The sequence below is a fragment of the Lemur catta genome, chromosome 15 (genome assembly GCF_020740605.2).
Source record: "Lemur catta isolate mLemCat1 chromosome 15, mLemCat1.pri, whole genome shotgun sequence".
Taxonomy (NCBI): domain Eukaryota; kingdom Metazoa; phylum Chordata; class Mammalia; order Primates; family Lemuridae; genus Lemur; species Lemur catta.
In genome coordinates this window covers 17,823,126-17,848,518 of record NC_059142.1, presented here as the reverse complement: position 1 = coordinate 17,848,518, position 25,393 = coordinate 17,823,126, and the positions used below count along the sequence as shown (strand labels likewise).

Sequence of the window (25,393 nt, the reverse complement as noted above, 5' to 3'; positions counted from 1 at the left end):
TGCTATTAATCATCAAAGCTATTTTTAATTTTTGATAATATTTTGAGAAACTAGTATATTACTATATAGAAAAAAATTCTTATCTTTGAATCTTATGCTCTCTTTAAGTCATCTGCTTTTTTTAAAAAAATATTAGGAGATATTTAAGACACTTAGAAAGTTATAAAGAATAATATAGTGGACCCCCATGTGCCTATCTCCCTTTTTAAGAAATGATCATTACCAATTCTCTTGAAGCCCCTTATGGCATCCCACTTTCTCCCTCCCATAACCACCATATGTTTTTACTACGTATGTTTGTATTACTAAGCAACTAGTATCCTATGATAGTTATTCTGCAACTTTTTTGTTTAACGTTGTTTTTGAGATTCAGCTGTGGATACATTTAACTCTGATATATTCATTTGCTATATATAGTATTATATTGTATGACTGTATCACAGTTAAACCATTTGATGGATGCACATTGTTTCTAATTTTTGCTAATTAATAATGGATTTTAATAGTTGACACAGAATGTTTACCATATGTCATATACTGTTGTAAGAGCTTTATATAAATACTGCTGGAAACATTTTTGTACAGAATGGTTCCATATACCTAGTAGTGAAATTGCAGATAGCAGAGTTGTTAGTTGTCAATCCACACTTATTTTACGTACTTTTTCCAAGATTAGTGATGCATGGAGTATTTTTCAGCTAATAATAAAAACAACAAAAATAGCTTGGATTTTAACCTAGGTGTTTCTGTCTCCAGAGCCCACACTCTAAACCCTATTATATTATGCACATTCCCACAAAAGGCTCATTTCAACATTATAGCCAAAGTATTGTTTCTCTTTATTAAGAGCTTATTGGTTATAAAGATACTAATAGCAGGGCCAACATATTGACTCCAGGATCTAAAAATAAGTTATAAGCATGTCACATAGATGTCATTGTAGTGTATTGCTTTGGGCTCACCTTTATTTAGCAAATAAAGAGAATAAGGAATGTTCTTTTCTATGAGTAAATTTATTTTATGATTGGAAAGCATTTTCTATGTTCTCTGTGCTTCATGAACTTAATACTTTTGTTACTCCTTTAAAAGAAACATGATCTTGAAAACATTTCCTAAGAAATTCTACTACAAATTGGGACTGATTTTGTAGAATTACTTCAGCCTAACCGTCCCTTTATATAAAACACCGAAAGCCATGAGGATCAAGATCCAACGTGTATTCTAAAGTGTTTTGTTTGATGCCCAGGTTGAAAGCATGTCACAGTGGATAAACAAAGTGATGACCAGACTTTTTCTCCCAGGAATCTTTTTTTTTTCCCCCTCACTTTTCTGTATTCTGAGAACTTCAAGGCCTATGAATCAGCACACACCTATAAAATGAATTAAATTTAGCTGAATCATAGTATTATGCAGAATGAGTTTTTGGCCATTTCCCTTGACTTATATACTGTCCTGATAATGGTGAATATGGAATAACCAGTAGTAGAGATTGCTCCCTCATTCATTCATTGATTCATTCAACAAATATTTAATGAGCATCAACCACATCCCAGGCACTGTACTAGGTGCTAGTCATATATCTACGAATAAGACAAGCAATTTCTCCCTTCATGGAGCTTTCATTCTGTTGGCCCATTGTTCTGTTTCATATAACTGGTAGGGGAGGATCTGTATTAGTAGTATACGGAGCATTTTTGCCTTGGCTTTTGCCTTGGTTCTAGGAGATAACCACAGCATCTTGGGTTGGCTCTGACACAATAAAGAACTAGGTATTTTGATATCATATTTTAGGGTAAATAAATTAAAATATTTCAAGAAGAAATAAGGCTTCAGACCTAATTAAACATCTTAAAATAAAAATTCTCCTTATTAGCTACTTTTTGGCTATTTTACCACTAGTTGTTATTACTGAGGAATTATATGTAGGAGAAATGGTAGTAGCCAAGGTACCCCACCGAAACACTGTCACAGGGCAAGACAAAGTCTTCAGTAAGATTGGAGAGCATAGTCATTGCCTCGGCATTTGTCTGTGTCCAATATAACTCAGATTTGTATTGAGCTGTTCATATGATAATACATACCACCTGGGGACCTGATGTAGGTTAGTAGTTTTTCAAAGGAGGCAAAAGAAACTTTGAGGACATGTAGTATTAGGATTAGAATCTGTCAAACATAAATTTCACTTGTAAAAATTTAGATTTTTGACTGGCTATTCAGATTGAAGAAGACAATTCACATTGTTTTGAGAAAAAAAAGATGATTGCATATTATAAGTAGAAATGTACAGGCTCAGTATTAAATACTAAAATATGCTGGACATGGCTAGAGAGAGAGAGAGAGAACGTAAAGCAAGTTCCTGATTATTCAATAACTTGTTATCCAGTCTGTGGATCTTTTAAATTTCAATTTTATTTCTTAGTAAGAGTCAAGGAAAGAAGAGAGAATTTGAGATCTAAGGGACCATACTTCCTTTGGGGTAAAAATTTAAAAGATTATTCCTCACTGATCCCATAACATGATCCATAATTCATTTTATGGCTTCTCTTATATGCTGTGCTTTATAGTTCTATAGTTTTATTTCACATAATTTGTTATTTTAGACTCAGTTTAATTGGACACTGCCATAGCATTAGTTACTTTCTGCCATTTAGGAAACAGTAAACAAGCATTTGGAATTTTTTTATGTTTTTAAGTTTTGATGTGTTAAAGCTTGAGAAAATCTTATATTCAATTATATTTTATGCTGAATTTAATATTGCAGGACATGTGTGATCTTTATAGAAAAACTTCTATAAAATCCTAATTTCTTAAGAAATAGAATGTCTCAGGGGTTTTACTTGATCTCTTCAAGAATAATTACCTTATTACTTTAAAAATATTTTAAAGGACTATATTTGAGTAATGGATTCCCTTTAATTGAACTTCTCTTTAGTTCTGACACAACACCACTTTTAAATGGATCAAGCCAAGACAGAATGTTTGAGACTATGGCAATTGAGATTGAACAGCTATTGGCAAGGGTAAGTGCTTTCTGTTAAATAGCTATTTTGCTAATAACTGTGTACTTATTAGATATGGTACTGGATTATACTAAGACAGACATGTTTACTGAAATCACCCATTCATTCAAGAGAATATGCCTCCCAGGCTACTTGAATTATGACAGCCATTTCCAGGTTATATAAGTATTATTTTAGCCTTTATGTATTATTTGGGGGAAATGCTGAATCTTTGCCTGCTATATTGATGTTTTTGCTGTTAGCCAAAAGGACATTTAGGTAAATAATTTGCTTTTAGCTGTTCACAATGCTTTCTATAATATTTTATTATTTTATTTTTTCTTTCTAGCTTACAGGGGTAAATGATAAAATGGCAGAATATACCAACAGTGCAGGTGTCCCCTCCTTGAATGCAGCATTAATGCATACATTACAGCGACATAGAGACATATTGCAGGTAATATACTGGGCTTGAGACTTTTATGTGGTCACAGGAGGTTTCTTTGTTTTTTAATTCCTGGATAAGATATGTACACATGTATTTAAAAGAACAAAGAGAAAAATTTTCTGTGAAAATAAATTCCATGCTTTAGAAATTTGTCATTTTATTTTATTTTTTTGTCAGTGTTATAAAATTCTGAAGAGATCTAATAGCTCTTGCTTTTTTCTGATGAAGTTGAGTAATATTTATCATTAGGTGAATATAATTCTACTCTGAGAAACCTAGCTAGGCTAATTGTAAAAGTGAAATAACCAATGGTCATGCATAGGCAATAATATGATGGTTTGGAGTATATTTTCTTCAATCTTTGAAGATAACATGGAAGGAGAATAATTTACTGTATTTAGTATATTATTTGAGAAAATATTAAAAGTGTATGTACCAACAAAATTAAATTCTTAAACATTTATATGGGAGGGGGCTGTTAAAAATATAGTAATACAAGTAGGAAGGCAAATTAATATTGAGAAAATTCAGCAACCATTTCTAATTTTTAAAACTTTTAAAAATAGGAATAGAAAGATACTTTATCTAATGCAAAAATGTGTATATTGGGTTAAAAGCTAGCATGATGTTTGATGGTAAAGCACTAAAAGCATTCCCATTGAAGAGAAAAACAATACCAGTATGCCCACGATCACCACAAATGTCTAACATTGTTTTGGAAGTTCTTTGTGGTGCAATTAGACGGTAAAAAGAAATGAGATATAAATATGAGCAAAAAAGAGGCAAAATTTCTATTATGTGGCAGGCTAAGATTATGTCTAGTACACCTTAGAGAATTAACTGAAAAAAAGAAACAAATTCAGTAAGATGGTACATTATAAAATTAATATATAAAAGCAAGTAGTTTTCCTACATATAAACAATAACTGGTTAGAAAATAAAATGGAAGAAACTATAAAATCCTTGTGTACAAATTTAATAAGAAATGTGTAGAACTTATATGTGTAAAATTCTACTGAGGGACATAGAAGAAGACTTAAGTAAAGGAAAGAATCACTCTGCTTTAGGATGAGAAGATTTCCCTCTAAATCAACCTATAAATTGAATGCTATCCCAATGGAAATAGCATGGGCTTTTGTTGTTTGTTTTATTCTTTAAAAAAAATGACAGAGTAACACCAGAGTTCTTTTGGAATCATAGGCATATAAGAACAACCAAGAAAAACAATCTGAAAATGAAGATAAGTCATAAAGGAGGCCTAGTCCTACCAGATCTTGAATGTGTTAAAAAGCTAGAATAGTTAAGACATTTTGATGGTAGAGAAAAAAATATGTCAATAAAACAGAATAGAGTCCAACTATAGACCCAAATGTGCATGGAAATTTAGTTTCTGATAAAGGTGGTGTTTAGTGGGACAAAGAGAAATTATAAAATAAATGTAACTGTAAAGCTGGATAATCATTCAGGGTGGAAAAAAAAGAAACCACACCTCAACCTCAAGACTCACATCCAGAATAAATTCCAAACGGATCAAAAATTTATTTGTGGAAAAAGAAACCATAAAGTTTAGAGTAAAGCATGAATGAAATTTATAAATTTTTGAGTGGTAAAGAACTTTTGAAGCAAGACTTGATACCGGAAACTGTAACAAATGACTAATTTGCTAAATATACATAGAAATAAGAAAAAGACAACTTAATAGGAAAATGAGCAAAGGATATGAACTTGCTTACAAAAAAATGAGTAACCAAAACCATAAAAAGGTGTTCAGCCATATTCCCAAATAAAAAATACACATCAAAATGGGAAATAATTTTTCATCTGTCCGATTAGCAAATATTGAAACATTTGTAACCCATAATTGGCAAGAGTATAGAAAAATGGGCACTCATATATTGTTGGTGGGAGCATAAATTGGTAGAGTCTTTATAGAAGGTAGTTTAGCACTCTCAGAATTTAAATGTAAGATTCTTTGAGCCAGTTATTCTATTGCTAGGCATTTGCTCTTTAAATATACTTTTTATAAAAAGAATTCAGTAATATATGTACAAGAATGTTTATTGCAGCATTTTTTTTCTTTTTCTTTTTCTTTTTCTCCTTTTTTTTTTTGAGAAAGTGACTTGCTGTATTGCCCAGGCTAGAGTGTAGTGGTGTCATCATACCTCACTGCAATCTCAAATTCCTGGGGTCAAGCAATTCTCCTGGCTCAGTCTCCCAAGTATTTGGAACTAAAGGCATGTGCCACCATGCCCAGCTAATTTTTCTGTTTTTTATTAGGGTCTCACTATGTTGCTCAGGCTAGTCTTGAACTCCTGGCCTCACCTTAGCCTCTCAAAGTACTCGGATTTTAAGCGTGAGCATCTGGCCTGCAGCATTTTTTAATAGCAAAAAAATGAAAGCAACTAAAATGTTTACCAGTAGAGAATTTATTAAATTAGGATAGTCATAAGGTAATATTATATACAGCTATTAAAAAGAATAATGTAGATTTCTATTTGCTATTATGGAAAGATTGATATTTTTTGAACTACAAAAAGCAACGTGTACATCAGAATGTATAGTATGATTTATGTGGCAAAAATTAAATAATAGATAAGCTTATATGCAAAAACATTTTGTGAAAGAAGACGCAAGAAAGTGATGATAATAGTTATGAGCTGTGAAGAAGGATGTTTGTTTTACCTTTATTTATTTTGATGCTGTTTTAATAATCTCTCCATATTTATGTGTTGTTTTTCTTTTTAAAAGGTCAATAGGGGCTCTCTGGGAGATTAGATTTTGATTTTGATTTTTGTCTTCTTTATTCTCTGAATTTTAAAAAAAGTAATGAATATTCCTTAATATCTTTTAAAAATGCAGTGGTACAAAAATAAAGGACAATGTTTAAAAGATTATTTTGTTCTTTATAATTCTCTTGGTTCTGTTCTTTTTGGCTTAGTTTAGGAATTAAATTTTTGTGCAAGCTCCAAAAGGATGAAATTTGAAAGTAAGCCCCATTAGGTACGCTCTTGAGTAGTAGAAAGAGCCTTCCAAGTTTTATCTTAGGCTATTTGAAGTCATTTTATCTTAGAATTTTTTCTTTATAATTCTGTTTCATAAGGTACTAGGAGACACAAAGGATAGTGATTTAATGGCACTGTTACCCTGTCACTGAATTGTTTTCATTTAAAAGAAGTTGGTCCCTCTTCAGGAAAGTAATTACAAAGTTATTTTTACCTTTTGGCAATTTGATTTCTTAAATAGCAGTTTTCTTGACAGAAATTTACAATGTGATGACAATACATAACTGCTTCAGTGAGATGAAAATATATTATTAGCTTATGTTGAGACTGGATGTTGATTTATTGCAGGATTATACACATGAATTCCATAAAACCAAAGCAAATTTTATGGCAATACGAGAAAGGGAGAATCTCATGGGATCAGTACGAAAAGATATTGAGTAAGTTACTTTTGTATTATTTTGTAGAATATTTATTCAGATTTAGTTTTAGAATATATCCGTGGTTAATTGCAAATAGAGTAGCAAAACCATGACTTAGATTTTAGGGTTACTAATTCCCATTTCAGTGTTCTTTGAACGTTTCTGCTACAATGTCATCCTAATCCACTTTGCCAGTCTGATATCCTGCTTCTGCTAGTTTTACTGTTGGCTCCTGCCAACCTTGACTTTCCTGTCTTAATTCAAAATTCAGCTTAGATGATATCTTCATGAGTTTTTCTCTGATCTCTTACCACCCACCCTAAGAATTACAACATTACCAATAACTGAAGCTCTCCATATTTCCCTTCCTGATTACCACCTATCCCTGCCCCTCTCCCTTGTCCTAACAATTATATATTCAGGTACCTATTAATACAACCTTTACTTCCCTGAAATTCTGAAATATGTGTTTTTTTCCAGATTTAATACAAACTCATAGCACTCATCAAATTATTTGACTTGCAACATTTTAATGCTGACCTCAGTCTATAATTTTAAAGATTTGTTCTTTTCTTCCATCCCTTCATCTCACCTTCAGTGATATATTCTAGCATTTCACATACATTTTTGAAAAATTTTTCATAGCTGAACATGACTGATAAAATTAAGTCCCATGGGCATCTAATTGAAGCTGAAGACTTTCTGATTTTGAACCATCTAATGATACCTGTCATTGTCTCACTTGTGATAAGTTATGTGATAAGTTTCATAAACTATGATATACGTTTATCATAAACTGATACATATTATGTATACTCCAAGAAAAATAAAGAGATCCTTTATTTTGTTGGAACAGTAAGACAATTTTGGCAATAAGGCAGTTGTAATATTTTTAGTCCTTCAGGACAAGTAAGTCTTTTGTTTCATTTCTGTGCAGTTGACTTACATACACAGTTTGGGGAATGCATTGAGAACCCAATATAGGGGATGGCCTTTAATGTATAGACATTTAACTCCCCCACAGTTTGTGGGGATCACTGGAACGCAACCTACTGTCATAACTTGGTTTTTGAAAAATGATCATAAAAAATGTTCATCTATTCATTAAACTATTTCCTGACCACCTGTGAGTCCCAGTGGAAGGTAGAAATGAAAAGACCAACTCGGCCCAGTAGGAGCTTATAATCTGGGTGCCAGAGAGGAGTAAGGCACATACTCAAATAAGTATAATACAAGGCAGATTAGTGAGATGAGGTATAGTAATAATACCTAACATTTTTATAGGTTTTTTTTTTTTTTTTTTGCAATTTACACAGTATTTTTTCATGTGTTATCTTTTGGCTTCCTAATAATCTTCTGGATAAGATAAAAATTATTAGTCTCATAACTTGCCTATGGTTAAGTGGCTATTAAATGATGCAGTATAGATTTAAATTCAAGTCATCAGTCTTCCAAGTCCAATGTGTTCTTGATTATATTCTGCTTTTCTCGGTGGTGTTTTCTCCTGTGCTGCGCACAGTGGCCCCGCCTCTTAGCCAGTATTTCAGTTTTATCAGCATGACCCTCTTTGGTCTTACTGCAGTATTTGTAGTTACTTGAATTCTTAAAATTTTTTCTTAGAAAACAGAAAAATTAAAGTGTTGAAAGTAGTGATAAAAAGCATTTTTTGTATATTATAATGTGCTGAAGACCAAGATAGAAATCCTTAAGTGTGCCAAAATTGGCAGATTCTTAGGTTCATTTAAGTGTTCTTTAGGCTCCAGTTGATGGACTAAATGTACTATTGTGAAGGGAAACATTCCATTTCAGCAGCTTTCCCACAGCAAACTGTTAGGCCTAAACTGTTGGTAAAACTATGAGGTCTAGAGAGGCATTTATATTTATCCATTTATAATAGATAACATGTTTTAGAGGGAAATGAAAAGGATTATATATTTTAATTGTTCATTCAAAACTATGGAGAGGCTCAATTTATCTACTTTCAATGTCTCTATGGTCAGTCATTTAATCTGTTTGTGTTATCTGCCAAAAATGTTATTAAATTTTATCTTTTTTATCCTAGGTCATATAAAAGTGGGTCTGGAGTAAACAACAGAAGAACTGAACTATTTTTAAAAGAACATGACCACCTTCGAAAGTAGGTGTTATTGAATGTATACATCTTACGTAGTTTTCCCTGTTTTTTAATTCATTTACTTACATAACAGACATTTCATGGTGTTTATTATAATAAGTGCTTTATCAAATGATAATTCATTTAATTCTCCTAACAACGCTTTTCAGTACAAATGGAATTGCAACCATAATTAAGAAAGATTCTGTGCTGTTGAGTATTTCACATCACTTAATTGTTACCTATGTTTTTTATTGTCTTAATGTGTTCTTTTCTTTAGCAAATCTATTGCTCTAATGGTTTTGTTCACTACTACAGGTTATTAGTGACAATAGTAATAATTCTGAGAATGACTTATGTTTGAATGTCTTGTTACCATGTATATAGATGAAGCTTTATAAAGAGTAATTAGGGGCTGGGCATGGTGGCTCACGCCTGTAATCCCAGCACTTTGGGAGGCCGAGGCAGAAGGATCAGTTGAGGCAAGGGGTTTTAGATCAGCCTGGGCAACATAGCAAGACACTTCCTCCACAAAAAATTTTTTAAAACTTAGCCGGGTGTGGTGGCATGTGCTTGTAGTCTCAGCTACTCGGGAGGCTGAGGTAGGAGGATCACTTGAGCCCAGAAATTCAAGGTTACAGTGAGTTGTGATCAGGCCACTGCACTCGAGCCTGGGCAACAGAGCAAGACCTTGTATCTAAAAGAAAAAAACGAAAGAGTAATAGTAGATCATTTATCAAATTCTTCCCCCCCAAAAATTTTAGTTTTCAAGATTTCAGAAGAAAATACCTAAAAACCTGGATGAACTCTATATATATTCTAAAATAAGTCATCATATTCTATTTCTGCTTCATCTATTTTTCTCTGAAATATGCTGCTTTGTTTGCTGTTTGCTCTGTATTTTGTTGTAGAATTTAAGGATCAGAAAAGTACTTAGATCTGTGAACTCAGCCTATAAGCACCTGAGGAGCTTTTATCCATGATAGTTAAGTGTTAGGAATTATGTTGATATTTGCTACTGAATGTCATAAATTCATCATGTCATATGAGCTTAATGTGCTGTTTATTTTTCTTAAAGATTACCACTTTAAATATAAGCTGTTGAGGCTGGGTACGGTGGCTAACACCTGTAATCCTAGCACTCTGGGAGGCCAAGGTGAGAGGATTACTTGAGGTGAGGAGTTTGAGACTATCCTGAGCAAGAGCGAGACCCCATTTCTACAAAAAATAGAAAAATTAGCCAGGTGTAGTGGCACGTGCCTATAGTCCCAGCTACTCGGGAGGCTGAACAGGAGAATCACTTGAGCCCAGGAGTTTGAGGTTGCGGTGAGCTGTGATGATGCCTCTGCACTCTAGCCCAGGTGACAGAGTGAGACTCTGTCTCAAAAAAAAAAAAACTCTCTCTCTATGTGTGTGTGTATACGCACACACACACATATATGTATATATATAAGCTGTTGAAATCAAAGCACAAAAAGGTCAAGACCTTTTTAGAAGCCTGGGTGCGTCTAGTGTTGGAGCTAGTTGTTAGTGTTCTTTCTTAATCTGTTGAATATTATTGGTTGGCACAAGGGGGCAGTCTCTTCTAAAGTATGTTTAGTTTATAGTATTCATAGCTTTGGCAGTTCTTTTTATATTTGATAAAGACCACCATAAAAAGTATTTTGCATTGCATCAAAACTGTGTTAATATGTTCTTGGAGTACACAGTAATTTAAGGGATAGCACATTCAAGTAGCACAAAATAAAGATTAGATTGCATCAATGTATCTATATTTATTGCCTTAAAAAGAAATTAAACAGAAATGTAGCAGTTTACTTTAAAAAGAATGATTTGATACAGAGTTATTTCATACATTAATTTCATTATTTAAGAACACATTCTATATTATAAACTTTTATATGAATTTTGCAGAAAGTTTTGCATTTATTTTAATTATTCACTGTAAGCCCTCAGGAGTTTAGGACTGTAAAAATGATGAGAGGATGGAAATCCAAAGGTATTTTTCCATTTTTGCTTGATCAAAGTACAAAGTCTCAGCTTATTTTATATGTAATATACTTTATATATTCCTTTCAACATTCTTGTGAAAAAGTTTGCATGTGCTCATTCTATACAGAGACAAACTGAGGCAGGATGAAGTTGAATAGAATATGAGCCTCTGATGAGTTGGAGGAATTATTGACACTAAAAACAAGGACTTAGTCATTGCTGTCAACATTAGAACACAGAACTTTTAAATACTCTTTTAAAAAATTGATCTTTTTTTGTAAATTACAAATACTTCCTAGGTGATAAAATAGCATAAAATTATTGTGTAAAATATGTTTACAAAATAATATGAAAAACTTCTCTGGTTTTTCAGTGTTGTTTATATTTCATTTGCTAAGTGCTTTGAGGAAGAATTGGCTAGATTTTTTTTTTGGAATAAGCTTTTTTAAAAGATAAAATTTAAATCACTCATTAGTATAGATTCTGTAATATTTTTTACTTGTCAGTAGATTGTGAGCCTTTACCCATGTTATTTGATAATTTTTTTTGTTTTTTAAAATGTACAGCATATATTCCATAATATAGATGAATCATAATTCATGTAATCATTTCCCTAATGTTGGCCTTTTGGATTATTTTCAGTTCTTACTAGTATATTAATACATAGTGAACTCTTTGCATGTATCCATAATTATTTCTTTATGATAAATTCCTAAATTAGAATTGCAGGATTAAAGAATATATTAATTTTTAAATCTTTCCATATAATATTGTCAAATTTCCCTCTGAAATCTTGCTAGTTTATATACATAAATATTCCGCAATGCCCTCAATAACACTGGTGTTTTGATTTTTTGTTTTTTAATTCATGCCAAGAAGAGAGGTAAAATTTTTCAGGCAACAGTTTTTTAAAATATAAGGAATATATTTTCATTATAGAAAACTTAGGTTAAGCAACCAACCAAAAGAAACCTAAGGAAATGATAGTTAAATTAACCTAAAAGTGAGGAGAACAAGAGAGAGTATATTTCATCAAGCCCATTTGTAATTAGTAGGCCAGAGTTGCTGCTAGGGTACCTTTTATTTTGATCTTTCATGAATAAAGTATTTTAATTCCCAGCAATTCAGGTAACTAGTTTGATTTTGTGTAGTAGGGTCAGATATTTTATGGCTAGAAGTGTATTTAAGTTTTTGATTTTTTGTAAAATAATGTTTTTTCATGTTAATGTAAATTTTTACAACTTTATTTTAGAAGTATTAGTACATATTTTTGCCTTGAAAAAAGGAAGCAATTATAATTATAAAGCAATTTTTATAAATGAATGCCAGACTTAAAAAAAACCCAACTTTGTATGAATTGTTTCTACCAGCTCTCCTTAATATTGTTTTTATTTAAAAATAAATGCTGTTAGGTTTTAACAGTTTATGTTACAGAAGACAATAGTTTCTTTTCCTATATGGTAAATAAGGTAATTTTCATTTAGTCTTGTCTTTCCCTGAGTCTGTCAGTCAAAAGAAAATACTGACTTGGAATTAATGGCAAGCTTGTAGCTATTTGTTTTTCACTGAACTGTAGATATACTCTTAAGGGCTTTTGGGTTGCTATTTAGGTTAATTTCTCTTTCTTTATATAATTGTTCTCTTTTAGTACTCCCTGATATTTTTCTTTTTGAAAGAAGTATCTGAGTTAGTTTTGTATTTTAAAGTTCTTTTTTTCCCCCAAAGAACTTTTGCCCTTATGATCTTGTGTTTCTTGATATTTATCTTATAAAGGATGTGTGGCTGATTATATTGTTGCCATTTTTACAAATGGGAAGTTAAGGAATAAAGAGGATAGACAGACTGGATTACCTCAAATCTTGAAATACTGTAATTTGTCCAGAGCCAAGCATTTGCTATCTAATTAGGCATTTGTGCTTTTTCTCTAGACTTTTGTCATTTTGAATAAAATATGTCTTCTACATTTACCTTAAGGAAGTTGACAACTTTCAGAGATTTTCAGTGGTAATGAGAAACTTAGGTTAAGAGATAATTGTACACAAATAGAAAAGGCCTAGTCTCTTCCTGGACTTCTTTAGTGCCAGTGGTCATCACCTCCAGGTGAAGATTAGCCACCCTTTACCAGGGCTGCAGTGCCCATCTTCTCATCTACACGTACATCCCTCAGAAATCTTCAACTCCAACATCTCACTGTGACAAACACAGTTTATCCTTCCAAGTCTCCGCAGTACAGCTGGCTTGTTTCTATTTTTCTTCTTATAACCTGTCTTCCTACTCTAGCCAGCTTGGATCTCATAGCAGAGTAACTGACATACTTCCAATATTTGCCCCGGTGTTTCTGCTGTACCCCTGCAAAACGGCAACCCAATCCCCAGTCTACTGTTCTACTCCTATATCTGAGGAATAGAGAAAAAGTATGTACTCATACAGATTAGCACTATTTTAAATTAATTATTTAGTCTCATCTGAGTATTCAGTCTTGCCTGATATCTTTTGCTTGCCTGTTTAGTTATCACTCTCATTCTCTTCAAAACTTTACCAAATCTTCTCACTCCCCCTCTTGACCTTGCAGTTTCTTCACCCAAAACAGAGATCCTTACATCCTACTTCATTGAGATTTTTAACTTTTTGCTCTTTTCTACAAATTTACCTATATGAGTACCCTTCTATACCCCTTTCCTATAGTTTTTAGAGGATGGGGTAGATCTCCTGAGAAGGCCACTGTATCCATCTAACACTTGTGTCTGTCTTCATCTGCTATATAACTATTTTACTCTTCAGTCATCCTGTGTACTGGCGCTGTCTCTCTAGTTTATACTGGCTGTCTTTGTATCAGAACTCATTTCCTCTTTAGCCTATTGACTTTGTTCCTCGTAAGCTACTACAAATGTCAATAAGCAAGCGCGTCAGTGATCTGAATACCAAATCTAGTGGACATTTTTCATTCTTTGTGTTTGCTGCTCTGCCTCATTTGATACTGTAATCTTCTCTCTCCTTGAAACCCTAGGCTACTAACTACAGTTTACTGGTTCTCCACTACCTTTCCTTGCTACTCTGTTTCCTTTCTGAGTGCCTCCACAGATGCAGCCTCAGAATCCTTTTAAACACAGTGCCTTAGGCAGAAATGAGTTAGAGTTAGTCCACAGAAGCAGTTTATTGGCCATCCACCCTTGCATTTTAGCTCTCTTATTTGTCCTTAACACACTTGTCCATAACAACACTTACTCCTTCCCAGAGAGGGCAGCTAAAAATAAGACCTAGCAAAGAAAAATAGGAATTTTCATTCACAAGTTTATAGGGAAAGCAATGGATAAGTTTTTTTTATTGCCAAGAATAATAAAATTAATGAGAATTGAAGAAAGAGGCATGACTTCTGAAATTATGTAGAACCAGCTAAGAACTTAAGCTGAGGAATTTCATCTCTACTTGAAGGATATGTTCATTTTCATAAAAGTAACTCTGATTTGTAGATACGTCATAATTACCACTAGAATTGCAGACTGGGTATGTTAAGCACATCAGCTTAAAAATTCTTGACATTTTAAAAAGACCTTTGGCAGCATTTCAGAGTAGTCAAGATATTTAAAATATTACCATAATTTGTTGGTTTCCTAAAGTATAATTTCATTTAATCACCTCTGCTCCTAAGGAAATATAAATAGACTTGTTGGTTTATAGAGTTCTTAAATTTTTTTTTCATTTTTCTTTCATTAATTTGCCACTTTTCTCAAACTAAGGTACTTTAAATGGATATATTCCTTGAATTGGTAGTATAGTACAATGGATAGGGCGTGAGCTTTGAAGCCAGACAGACCTGGGTTTAAATCCTGTTATGGACTTTATATTTGGGGGCAAGGGCCCTAGACTTTTCACTTTTAACTGGGGAAAATAATCCTTACTTTGCAGAATGTTACAAAGAGTAGAGATGATGTATGTAAAATGTTTAGTATAGTACCTGACATGTAGTAGACCAATTACCAAATTACATCAAGGCGTTCTTGCCCATAGTGGCAGTAGAGTAGAAAAGTATAAGGTACATTAGAATTGTGCACCTAGAGCTAAGTGACAGAGACTGAAGCCCTGTGGGATCCTTCAATGCCAAAATGGCATGTAGGAATAGATGAATGTCTCCTAACTCTGATTATGCATTAAAACTCAGAGTGTTTTTAACTCATTTTCTTTTTTTTTTTTTTGAGACAGAGTCTCACTCTGTTGCCCAGGCTAGAGTGAATGCCGTGGCATCATCCTAGCTCACAGCAACCTCAAACTCCTGGACTCAAGCAATCCTCCTGCCTCAGCCTCCCAAGTAGCTGGGACTACAGACATGCGCCACCATGCCCGGCCAATTTTTCCTATGTATATTTTTAGCTGTCCATATAATTTCTTTCTATTTTTAGTAGAGACGGGGTCTCGCTCTTGCTCAGGCTGGTCTCGAACCCCTGAGCTCAAACAATCCGCCCGCCTTGGCCTCCCAGAGTGCTAGGATTACAGGCGTGAGCCACCGTGCCCGGCCTCATTTTCTTGTTTTATTACTCATTAGGTTTTTTATGTATTAGTATAATGAATGATTTATTTATTCAAAACATTCATTTTTTTCCTGGATGAGGATAATCAAATTCCATTTGCATTACACCTGTTTCTTCATGTGCGTATCTGGATGCACATGTGATTTTTTGTACCAGTTTTGGTTTTTTCAACAAGCATTTGTTGAGCATGTATAATGTATACTAGGTGTTGGAGATAGAGAAGAGAATAAAGCATAGTAACATTCCACCCTGTCTTCAGTGAGCTCAGTTAGGGTGGGTGTGAGGAGCAGAACAGAAATATTACTAGGTAGTTGAAAAACAGTGCAAAGTAATAAATGCTTTAATATATGGAAAGGATGGTGCATACCACTAGAGCTGTGGTCCCCAACCTCTGGGGACCTGGCCTGTTAGGGACTGGGCCGCAGAACCTCCCATCCCCTTCCTGTCCATGGAAAGGAGGGCGCTGGGGGTGGCTGCATAGCAGGAGGTTAGGCGGCTGGCAAGTGAGTGAAGCTTCATCTGTATTTACAGCCACTCCGGATTGCTCGCATCACCACCTCAGCTCTGTGCCTCCCTACCCCCATGGAAAAATTGTCTTCCATGAAACCAGTCCCTGGTGCCAAAAAGGTTGGGGACCGCTGCACTAGAGGATCATATATAAGGGTGTAATTAACTCTGCTAAAGCTTCTGAAAGGACTTTATAGTAGTAAAACATTTGATTTGGGTCTTGAAGAATGAGTAGGTATTTACCAAGTAGAGATAAGAAAAGATTTAGGAAAAACTTGAAACTTATCACTATGCCTTTCTTTCTTTTCTTCTTTTTTTTTTTTTAAATCTATATCACTCCTGATAAATTATCAATATGGATATTTAAAAAATTCCTTTACTTCCAGCTCCAAAGCCTCTCCCATATTATAGGCCTCACTTATGTTCCTGAAAATGGCAGCCCCGTATAGAGCAAAAGAAAATTAGTTACCAGTGGAGGGGGTGATCTGAAAGGTCATGTGGAGTTAGTCTGAGGGTGCTTTTTTTTCCCCCATAAATCAAATTTACTAAGGTATAGTTTACTTATAATAAAAGCATACCCATTTTAAGTTTACAGTTTAGTAAGTTTTAACAATTGTATATACTCTTTTAACTGCCACCACAGTCAAGATACAGAACATTTCTATCATCCCCCAAAAGTTCCTTATGCCACTTTGTAGTAAATCCCTGTCCCCCAGTCCCAGGCAACTGCTTTCTATCACTATAGGTTAGTTTTACCTTTTCCAGAATTTTATATAAATGAATTCATATAATATATACTTATTTCATTTAGCATAGTGTTTCTAAGATTCATCCATTTGTTTTTTATATCAATAGTTGGTTCCTTTCTACAGCTGAATAATTTCCATTATATGATATACTACAATTTGTTTATCCATTCAACCATTGATGGACATTTGGGTTGTTTTCAGTTTTTGGCTGTTGTAACTGTTATGGACATTCATGGCCAAAACTTTGTGTGGTCATGTTTTCATTTCTCTTGAGTAAATACTAGTAGTTATATTGTTGGGTTATATGATAAGTATATGTTTCACTTTATAAGAAAATGTCAAACTGTTTTCCAAAGTGGTTATGTCATTTTTGCATTCCTGTCAGTAAATTATGAGAGTTCGGATTGCTTTAAGTCCTTGCCAACACTTGATATTGTCAATCCCTCTATTGTAACCATTTTAGTAGAAGTGTGATAGTATCTCATTGTGGTTGTAATTTACATTTCTCTGATAACTAATGATATTAAGCATTCTTCAAGTGCTTATTAGCCATCTGTGTATCTTCTTTAATGAAGTGTCTGTTCAAATCTTTACCCATTTTTTATGGAGCTATTTGCCTTTCTTTAATTGAATTGTAAGAGTTCTTTATGTAATTTGGACACAAGTCCTTTGTCAAAACCTCTATCTTAAAAGATAGAGGTTTTGCAAATATTTTCTTTAAGCCTATGACTTGCCTATTTGTTTTCATATGGTGACTTTCAAAAGAGCAGAAGTTTTTAATTTTGATGATACCTAGTTGATCAGTTCTTTTGTTTTATGATTTATTTTCAGGCTATTTTAAAAATTTTGGCTATCCTAAGGTTGCAAATATTTTGTCCTATGTTTTCTTTCAGAAGTTTTACAGTCTTAGCTTTTACATCTAGGATTATAATCCATGTTGACTTCACTTTGTGTGTGGTGTAAATTAAGGATCAAGGTTCATTTTTACCACATGAATATTCTGTTGTTTCAGTACCGTTTGTTGAAAAGACTCTCCTTTCCTCCACTGAATTATGTTGACATCTTTGTTGAGAATCAATTGAACATATGTTAGTTTATTTCTGAACTCTGTTCTGTTCCATTGACCTATACTATAGGTCCATCTTTATACTAATTGTATACTGTTTTGATTACTATAGATTTATAGTAAATCTTGAAATGAAGTAGTGTAAGTCCTCCAACTTTGTTCTGAATCTTCAAAACTGTTTTTGTATACTGTTTTGATTACTATAGATTTATAGTAAATCTTGAAATGAAGTAGTGTAAGTCCTCCAACTTTGTTCTGAATCTTCAAAACTGTTTTAGTTCTTAGGTCCTTTGCACTTTCATATAAATTTTAATACCAAATTGTAAAAAAAGCCTACTGGAATTTTAAATAAGATTATATTGAATCTGCAGATCCAGGTGGGGAGAATTACCATCTTAACAATAGCAAATCTTCCAATCCAGGAATGTGGTAGGATTTTTATTTATTTAGGTCTCCTTTAATTTCTCTCAGTAGCATTTTATAGTTTTCAGCATAGAGGTTTTGTATAAATTACATTACATTTATCTTTAAGTATTTCTTGTTTGGGATGTGATTATAAATAGAATGTTAAATTTTTAACTTTCTGATTGTTTTTATTGGATAGACATATAGTTGATTGTTGTATGTAACTTTTTATCATGTGACCTTGCTAAATTTATTTATTAATTCTAATAGCTTCTCAGTAAATCCCTTAGGATTTTCTATGTACACAATCATGTTATCTGAGAATAAAGTTTTATTTCTTCCTTTCTATTCCGTATTCCTTTTATCTCCTCTCTCCCTCCTTCTCCCTTATTGCGCTGGCTGTGACCCCAGTACGATATTGAATAGGAGTGGTGAGTGCAAAACATTCTTGCCTTTAATAGTTTATCATTAAGTTTAATATTAACTGCAAGGTTTTTGTACATGGCCTTAATTGGACTGAGGAAGACTCTTTCCCCTCCTATTTGCTGAGAGGTTTGTTTGGGTTTTTTTTTTTTTTTTTTTTTGGTGGTTTTATCTTTTTATTTTGAAATTTTAGACACAAAATTGCAAAAATAGTACAGAGAATTCTCACATACTCTTCATCCAGCTTTCCTAATGTTAATGTCCTACACAACCTTGGTACAATTATGAATTATCAAATTAACATTGGTACAATAATATTAACTGAACTACGGATTTATTCACCAGTTTTTCCACTCATGTCCCATTTTATGTTCCAAGGTGCAATTCAGGATCCCACATTGCATTTGGTTGTCATGCCTCCTCAGTCTCCTCTAACCTGTGACAAAATTGCCTAACTTTAATTTTTCATGAGAAAACCTCAGACAAACCCAAATTGAGGGACATTTTACAAAAAATACTATTACTCTGAAGTGTTATGGTCATGACCTTATCTAGGGTAAGGATACCACACAAATGATGTTGCCCTTCTTAGAATATCATATCAGGGTATATATCATGTCAATATGTCTTACTGATAATGTTAATGTAGATTACTTGGTTAAGGTGGTGTTTGCCAGGTTGCTCCACAGTAAAATTATTATATTTCCTATTGTAGTTAATAAATATAAGGGAAGATACTTGGAGGCTATGCAAATACTCTGTTTCTCCTCAAATTTTCCCCACTAATTTTAGCATGCATTAGTGAATCTTGCCTCCCCCAAGTATTACTGTGGTGTTTGCCTGCTGGTGATTTTCTGTTGCTATCCGTCCTTTTACATTTGTCTCCTTGCCACCATATATTTAATTTATTTATATCAGTATAGACTCACAGATACTTATTTTATACTGTGGGCTATAATCCAGCACTTTAATTATTTTGTTATTCAAATCGTTCCATATTTGGCCATTGTGAGTTCCTTTAGGTTAGCTTCTTTCATTTGACATATCCCATTCCTTTTTGAGTGCTTCCTATACTTTCTGGCAGCACAAAATGTTCATGGCTCATCTTGTATTTTCCCTGCCTCAGCTCTGGAATCAACCACTTTTCCAATCAGTCTTGGTTCCTTATATTGGAGAATGGCATTCAGAAACTAAGATCTGGGTGCCAGGGGTATTTATGGTTATTGAGGTGCCATTGCTTCTAGGCTGCCCCTTACTTAAAGTTTTTATCATGAATGGGGATTAAATTTTTCGTATTTTTTTTTTGCATCTGTTGAGGTGATCAATTGTTTTTCTCCTGTATTGCTGTAATAGGGTAAATTACATTGATAATTTTGAAACATGAAATCATTCTTAAATTCCTGAAATAAACTTCCACTTGAGCATGATATATGTTGCTGGATTTATTTTATTAAGGATTTCTGCATTATTTTTGTGAGGACCGTTTCTATTCTTGAGATGTTTTTGTCTGGTTTTAATACAAAGGTAATAATTGGCCCCATCAGATGAGTTGGGAAGTGTCCCCTTTTCTACTTTCTGAAAGAGTTTATATAGACTTGGTGTTATTTCTTCCTTAAACATTAAGTCAGCTTAATAAAAACCCACAGCCCTTGGACCAACTACTTCTTCCTTAAATGTTTGATAGAATTTACCAGTGAATTTGTTTCAGCTCAGAGTTTTCTTTGTGGCAAGATTTTTAAAATACAACTTCACTTTCTTTTGTAGATTTAGGACTATGGCTCTGCTTGGATTTATCCCCAGACTGTGGGTGGGTTACTGTGATTGGCCCAACCTAAGGCACAAATCCATCCTTGTGGCCAGGGAACTTGGAAAGTCTGTTATCTGAAGAGAATGTGGGATATTCAGAGCTCTAGGGAAGTTATCAGCCAACTAATCACTTCAATTTGGGTTTACTGCACTCTCTTCTATACACCAAGCCAGAGACATAGAAATAGTATGGTTAAGCAAAATCTTTTTTCCTAATATTTATTAAAGGGAATTTTTACTTTCCATTCCTCCCTCTGTTTCCCCACCAGTTTATTATGAACTTTTTATGGGCCTGTGGGGTCCAACACAACCTACTACTTGATTGATTTAAATCTCCAACTTCATTGCTTCCTTTCCATTCCTTCATTCGTATCACTCTCTCCCTTTACCTATTAGGTACCAGCACTGGCCTCCATGCATTTCCTTTTGCAAAGATATCAAGCCTTTTCCCTTCTTGGCATCTTTGTACTCATACTTTGTTTTATCTGCTTGGGGTGCTCTTCTCTTAGTTTTTCATATAGATTATCCATTGACATCTTTATGGTCCAAGCTCACTTACTCCTCCTCAAAGAGGCCTTTTCTAACTATCTTATTTGAAGTAGTCCCTCATTTTTATTTAACAAAATACTTTCTTTGTTTCCTTTATAGCATTTATGACAATCTAAAATACTTTCTTTGTTTCCTTTATAGCATTTATGACAATCTGAAATACTTTGTTCTTTTTATTTTTTTTAATTATCTGACCCTCCTTGAATGTAAGCTTCATGAGAGCAGGTAGTGGTTAGTCTAACTATGGACAATGCTGGGTTCCCAGTCCCTGTTATATCATAGATACTTAATATTTATTTGTTGTATGAATAAATAGATATAAACAAAAGATTTTAATTTGGATTTCATATAATATGAATATGAATGTGTACCCCAATGTGTTGAAAATCTGTTTGATTCATTCATTTATTCGCCAAATATTTATTAACTGCATACTGTATACAGGTATTGGTCCAGATGCTAAATACATATATATGAAATCTGATTTTGATGACTAAAGGGGATATTATTAATGTAACCAATTATTTTTTTGCTTTGCAAAATGAATTTCCCATGAAATTCCTTTTAAAAAATCAAATTCTTATATTGTATGTAATTAAAGTCTTTCACAAGCATCTCTTATTTACAGATTAAGAAACAGAGTCAGAGACGATATGGGCCAAGGTCTCATAACTATTTAATAGTAGCTCTTATTAAATGCACATTTCCTGTCCCACATCACACTGCCTTCCCTGTGATTTGCTTCTTTAAAATTTATTTTCATTGTATTTGGGAACCAGCATGGCATAATGTTATTTAGAATAGAAAGACCAGTTGCTTTTCACCTCTCTGAAGAGCAAGTGACCTGGTCTCTCTGTGTCTGGTTTTTTCATCTTTACAATGGGATAATAGCTGTCCCTCTATGTTACATGATTTTAAGGGTGAATGGTTTAGGGATAAGGCATTTTACAAAATTTAAAGCGCTCCAAAAACATAAAGAATTTGTTTCACATACCTTTTCAAATACAGACCTATTGTATAAAGCAAATTACATTCAGATAAACAGGTTCATTTACTATTTAGTTGAGAATTATTTTGTTTTCATTTCATTGAATATTTATCAAATATGATTGAGTTATCATCTGAGAAGGTACAGATGTACTGTATTTATATTGTAATTGTATACTTAGGTGTAAATATGTCCATGAATGAGTAAAGAATTATTATATCCTAAGTTGGAGGTTTACCTTTTATCTGCTGACAGTTTTTATGACATTTCCCAGCTATGTTTAGACTTGATATTTTGAATTTTTTAACTTCACTAGCCTTGTCATTTGTGTGATCCAAAGTTGTGGTTGCAGAAATATTTTAGGTCAACATTTTAAAAACATTAAAAATGTTTTTACTTTTTATTTGTTTCATAATTTTAGCCAAATTTCCCTGAGGTCACATAGCAAGTAAAAGCTAGGATTCAGGCCAAGGTCTTCTCATTGTGTTGCTTGTGCAATACTGTACTAGCTCCCCAAGATGGTTTTTATGGCATCTACTTCACAGAGTTGCTAAGACAATATATGTGAAAGGGCTTTGTAAACTGTAAGGCTTTTCTATATAAAGTAGATCATAATGAGGGTTGTAAGATTAAGAAAAGTAAATACTAAAAGAGATAGAGATTATAAACCCTTTTATATATTCTGCCAATTCATATTTCTTAAGTAGAATTTGAAATACTTTTGATGCCAGAATAGTCTTAGTGAAATGAAATTCTGATTGTATTAACAGACCATGACCATATTTGAAAAATATGAGATATACGATCATCATAATTTAGTGACCTTTATAAGAAGTGGTTTTATCCTAATTAAATAATGATCAGATTATAACACCTGTGACTGGAGCAATGGAATGGACTTCAGGGAGTTGGCATTAGCTTTCTCAACTGTCTATGAACCCTAAAAGTTCATGATGTGTTAGTTTTGTTGGGCTACAAACTCTACAAACTTGAATGTTATGTGCTAGTGTTGAGGAGGTAGTAGCTTGGCTCATGAGTGAGCCTCATCCATCTGGAGGGTAGCATTTACACTTCAACCTCACTTCTAACTTTATTTGCTGTTTGTTGTTATTTACTAGATAACTACCATGAAATGACTTATACACACATACGTATATTCTTTATTTCTTTGTGAAATTTCACACCAAGGAGAAAAACATCATTATAAAGGTAATGCTAGTGAAGTAGTCCTCAGATAGCATCACTTTTAAGTGGAAAAGTGAGAAGTTTATGAAAGAAACTATATGTAATAGTAATACCCATAAACTTTGGAATATGCAAAGATCTTGCAATATATCCCTTACCAGTACCAGGGATTGTTTGTATAATGGAGAATTGAATTTTTAGTTTATGAGAACTGGTAGCATTTGATTATTTCGCTATGTGTATATCATTCCATTCATGGAGTATTTTAAGATTACATATCAAAGCTCCATTTGTCTCACGTGGTACAGTTGTCTGCCATATTGAAATAGATGGCAAAGCAAATTAATATTACCCTGAATACTTTGCTTATTTTAATATTCATGTAATAGTGTTTGATTTTACAAAGCAGAATGACCAGAATGACCTACTCAGGAGCTTTTATACAAAACTCATTTTTCTTCACTTGGAGCTTGTTAGTTCAGTAATGAAATCAAATTAATCTTCTGTTGATACCATGGCTTTGTTAAGCAGTAAAACTTGAGTTGGAGATGCTCTGCATAGTGAGGAATTTTCTCTCCCCAGATGTATTTGTAAAATATAATATGTATAGACATATATATTAACATATATACATACATATATTAATATACATACGCACACACACACATACATCTATCCCCTTTCCCTCCACCCATGGAAACTTAAAAGGATTATTTCAGTGTTAACCCTGATTGATATTTTATTAATCCAACAAGTGTCTGTTACTCATTTATTTATTCATTTATCAATCATTTAATGAGTGTCTCCTGTGTGCTAGATACTGTAGTAGACTTTGGGGAATCAAAGATGAATCAGACTCAGTCTCTACCCCCTGGGAACTCATTCTGGTTAGAGAAATTGTAAACAAATAATTATGATATCCTATGACGTATTTTTGAAAGTACAAAATGAGATTGCATATAAAAAAACTTTATAAGCCTTACAAACTTAAGATATTTTTCCTCCAGTGCATAGTGTGATGCCTAGTATATCTTAAATGCTTATTATACTCTTGAGTGAATTGATGAAGAGCAAAGAGTTAGGAGAGCATAATATTATAGTGTGGCTGCATTAGTTCTGCCTGGATGTACAAGTGTGTTAAGGGAGGCTTCACAAGAACGTGACTTTTGAGCTGGACTTTGAAATACAAGTCACTTATGTTAAGAATCAAGAGAAGAGATTCCAGAGACAGAGAGTGAGAGGCTATCAGTCATTAAAGTGCCTTGATCTAGATCAACTATATATCTGTAGGCTTATATTGTTTACAAGATGCTTTTACTTACAGTATCCCTTTTGAGCCTGTGACAATTCCATGAGATGAGTTCATACAGCCAAGTGCTTGAGCCTTGGCCAGAACCTGGCTTCTAGGGTGTAAGAGAGAGTATCTGGCCAGTTCATTCTTTGTAGTTTCTTGAATGTCATGATTGCTAATATTGAATTTCCATTATTATATTTGTGAAAGCATTAGATATGAAAGAGAAATATTAATATATATAATGAAATCTATAGTTTAATTTTTAGTTATGTAGAGCAGATTAACTTACATTGATACATTAAAGATTCTTTTTTTGAGGCTTTAGAAACAAATTAGAAAATGTTTCCTTAATGTTTCATAGATTCTTTATGATTCAGGTAATTTTTCAGGATTTTCAGTCCTTTCTAAACCATTTATGTAATGAACCATAAATAGAAACTATGATCCCCTCATTCTCTCATGAGCTTTCTGTTTCTATTATAGTTGAACAAGTTTTTTGACATTTTTATTTTGGATTTTTTGCACCAGAATGTATGTTTGAAATATCTTGAGGAGAAAAAAGAAACAAAAATTGTGTCCTGATTTATAGTTGACTTCCAGTTGTATATATGTTGTACATAATCAAGACAGTGTGATATTAGTGAAAGAATAGATAAATAGATCAATGGGACAGAATAGAGATCCCAGAAATAGATCCACACAAAGATGGTCAGCTGATCTTTGACAGGAACAAAGGCATTCCAATGGAGAAAAGATAGTCTTTTAAACAAATAATGTTGGAAAACCAAACATCCACATGTGAAATAATAAATAGAGACACTGACCTTACACCTTTCTCCAAAATTAACTCAAAACAGATCATACACCTAAATGTAAAATACAAAACTAGAGAACTTATAGAAATCAGGAGAAAGTCTAG

General features: G+C 33.2%; 1 protein-coding gene across 2 annotated transcripts in view; it reads left to right on the top strand.

The window, feature by feature from the left end:
• The window catches only part of GOSR1 (golgi SNAP receptor complex member 1), a 46,640-nt gene that overhangs the window by 3,559 nt on the left and 17,688 nt on the right, over positions 1-25,393 (top strand). For both annotated transcript variants that reach the window (XM_045525281.1, XM_045525280.1), the window contains exons 3-6: positions 2,933-3,020; positions 3,349-3,456; positions 6,798-6,889; positions 8,934-9,008. In XM_045525281.1, the coding sequence (XP_045381237.1) occupies positions 2,933-3,020; positions 3,349-3,456; positions 6,798-6,889; positions 8,934-9,008 (363 nt within the window). The remainder of the gene's footprint in view (positions 1-2,932; positions 3,021-3,348; positions 3,457-6,797; positions 6,890-8,933; positions 9,009-25,393) is intronic.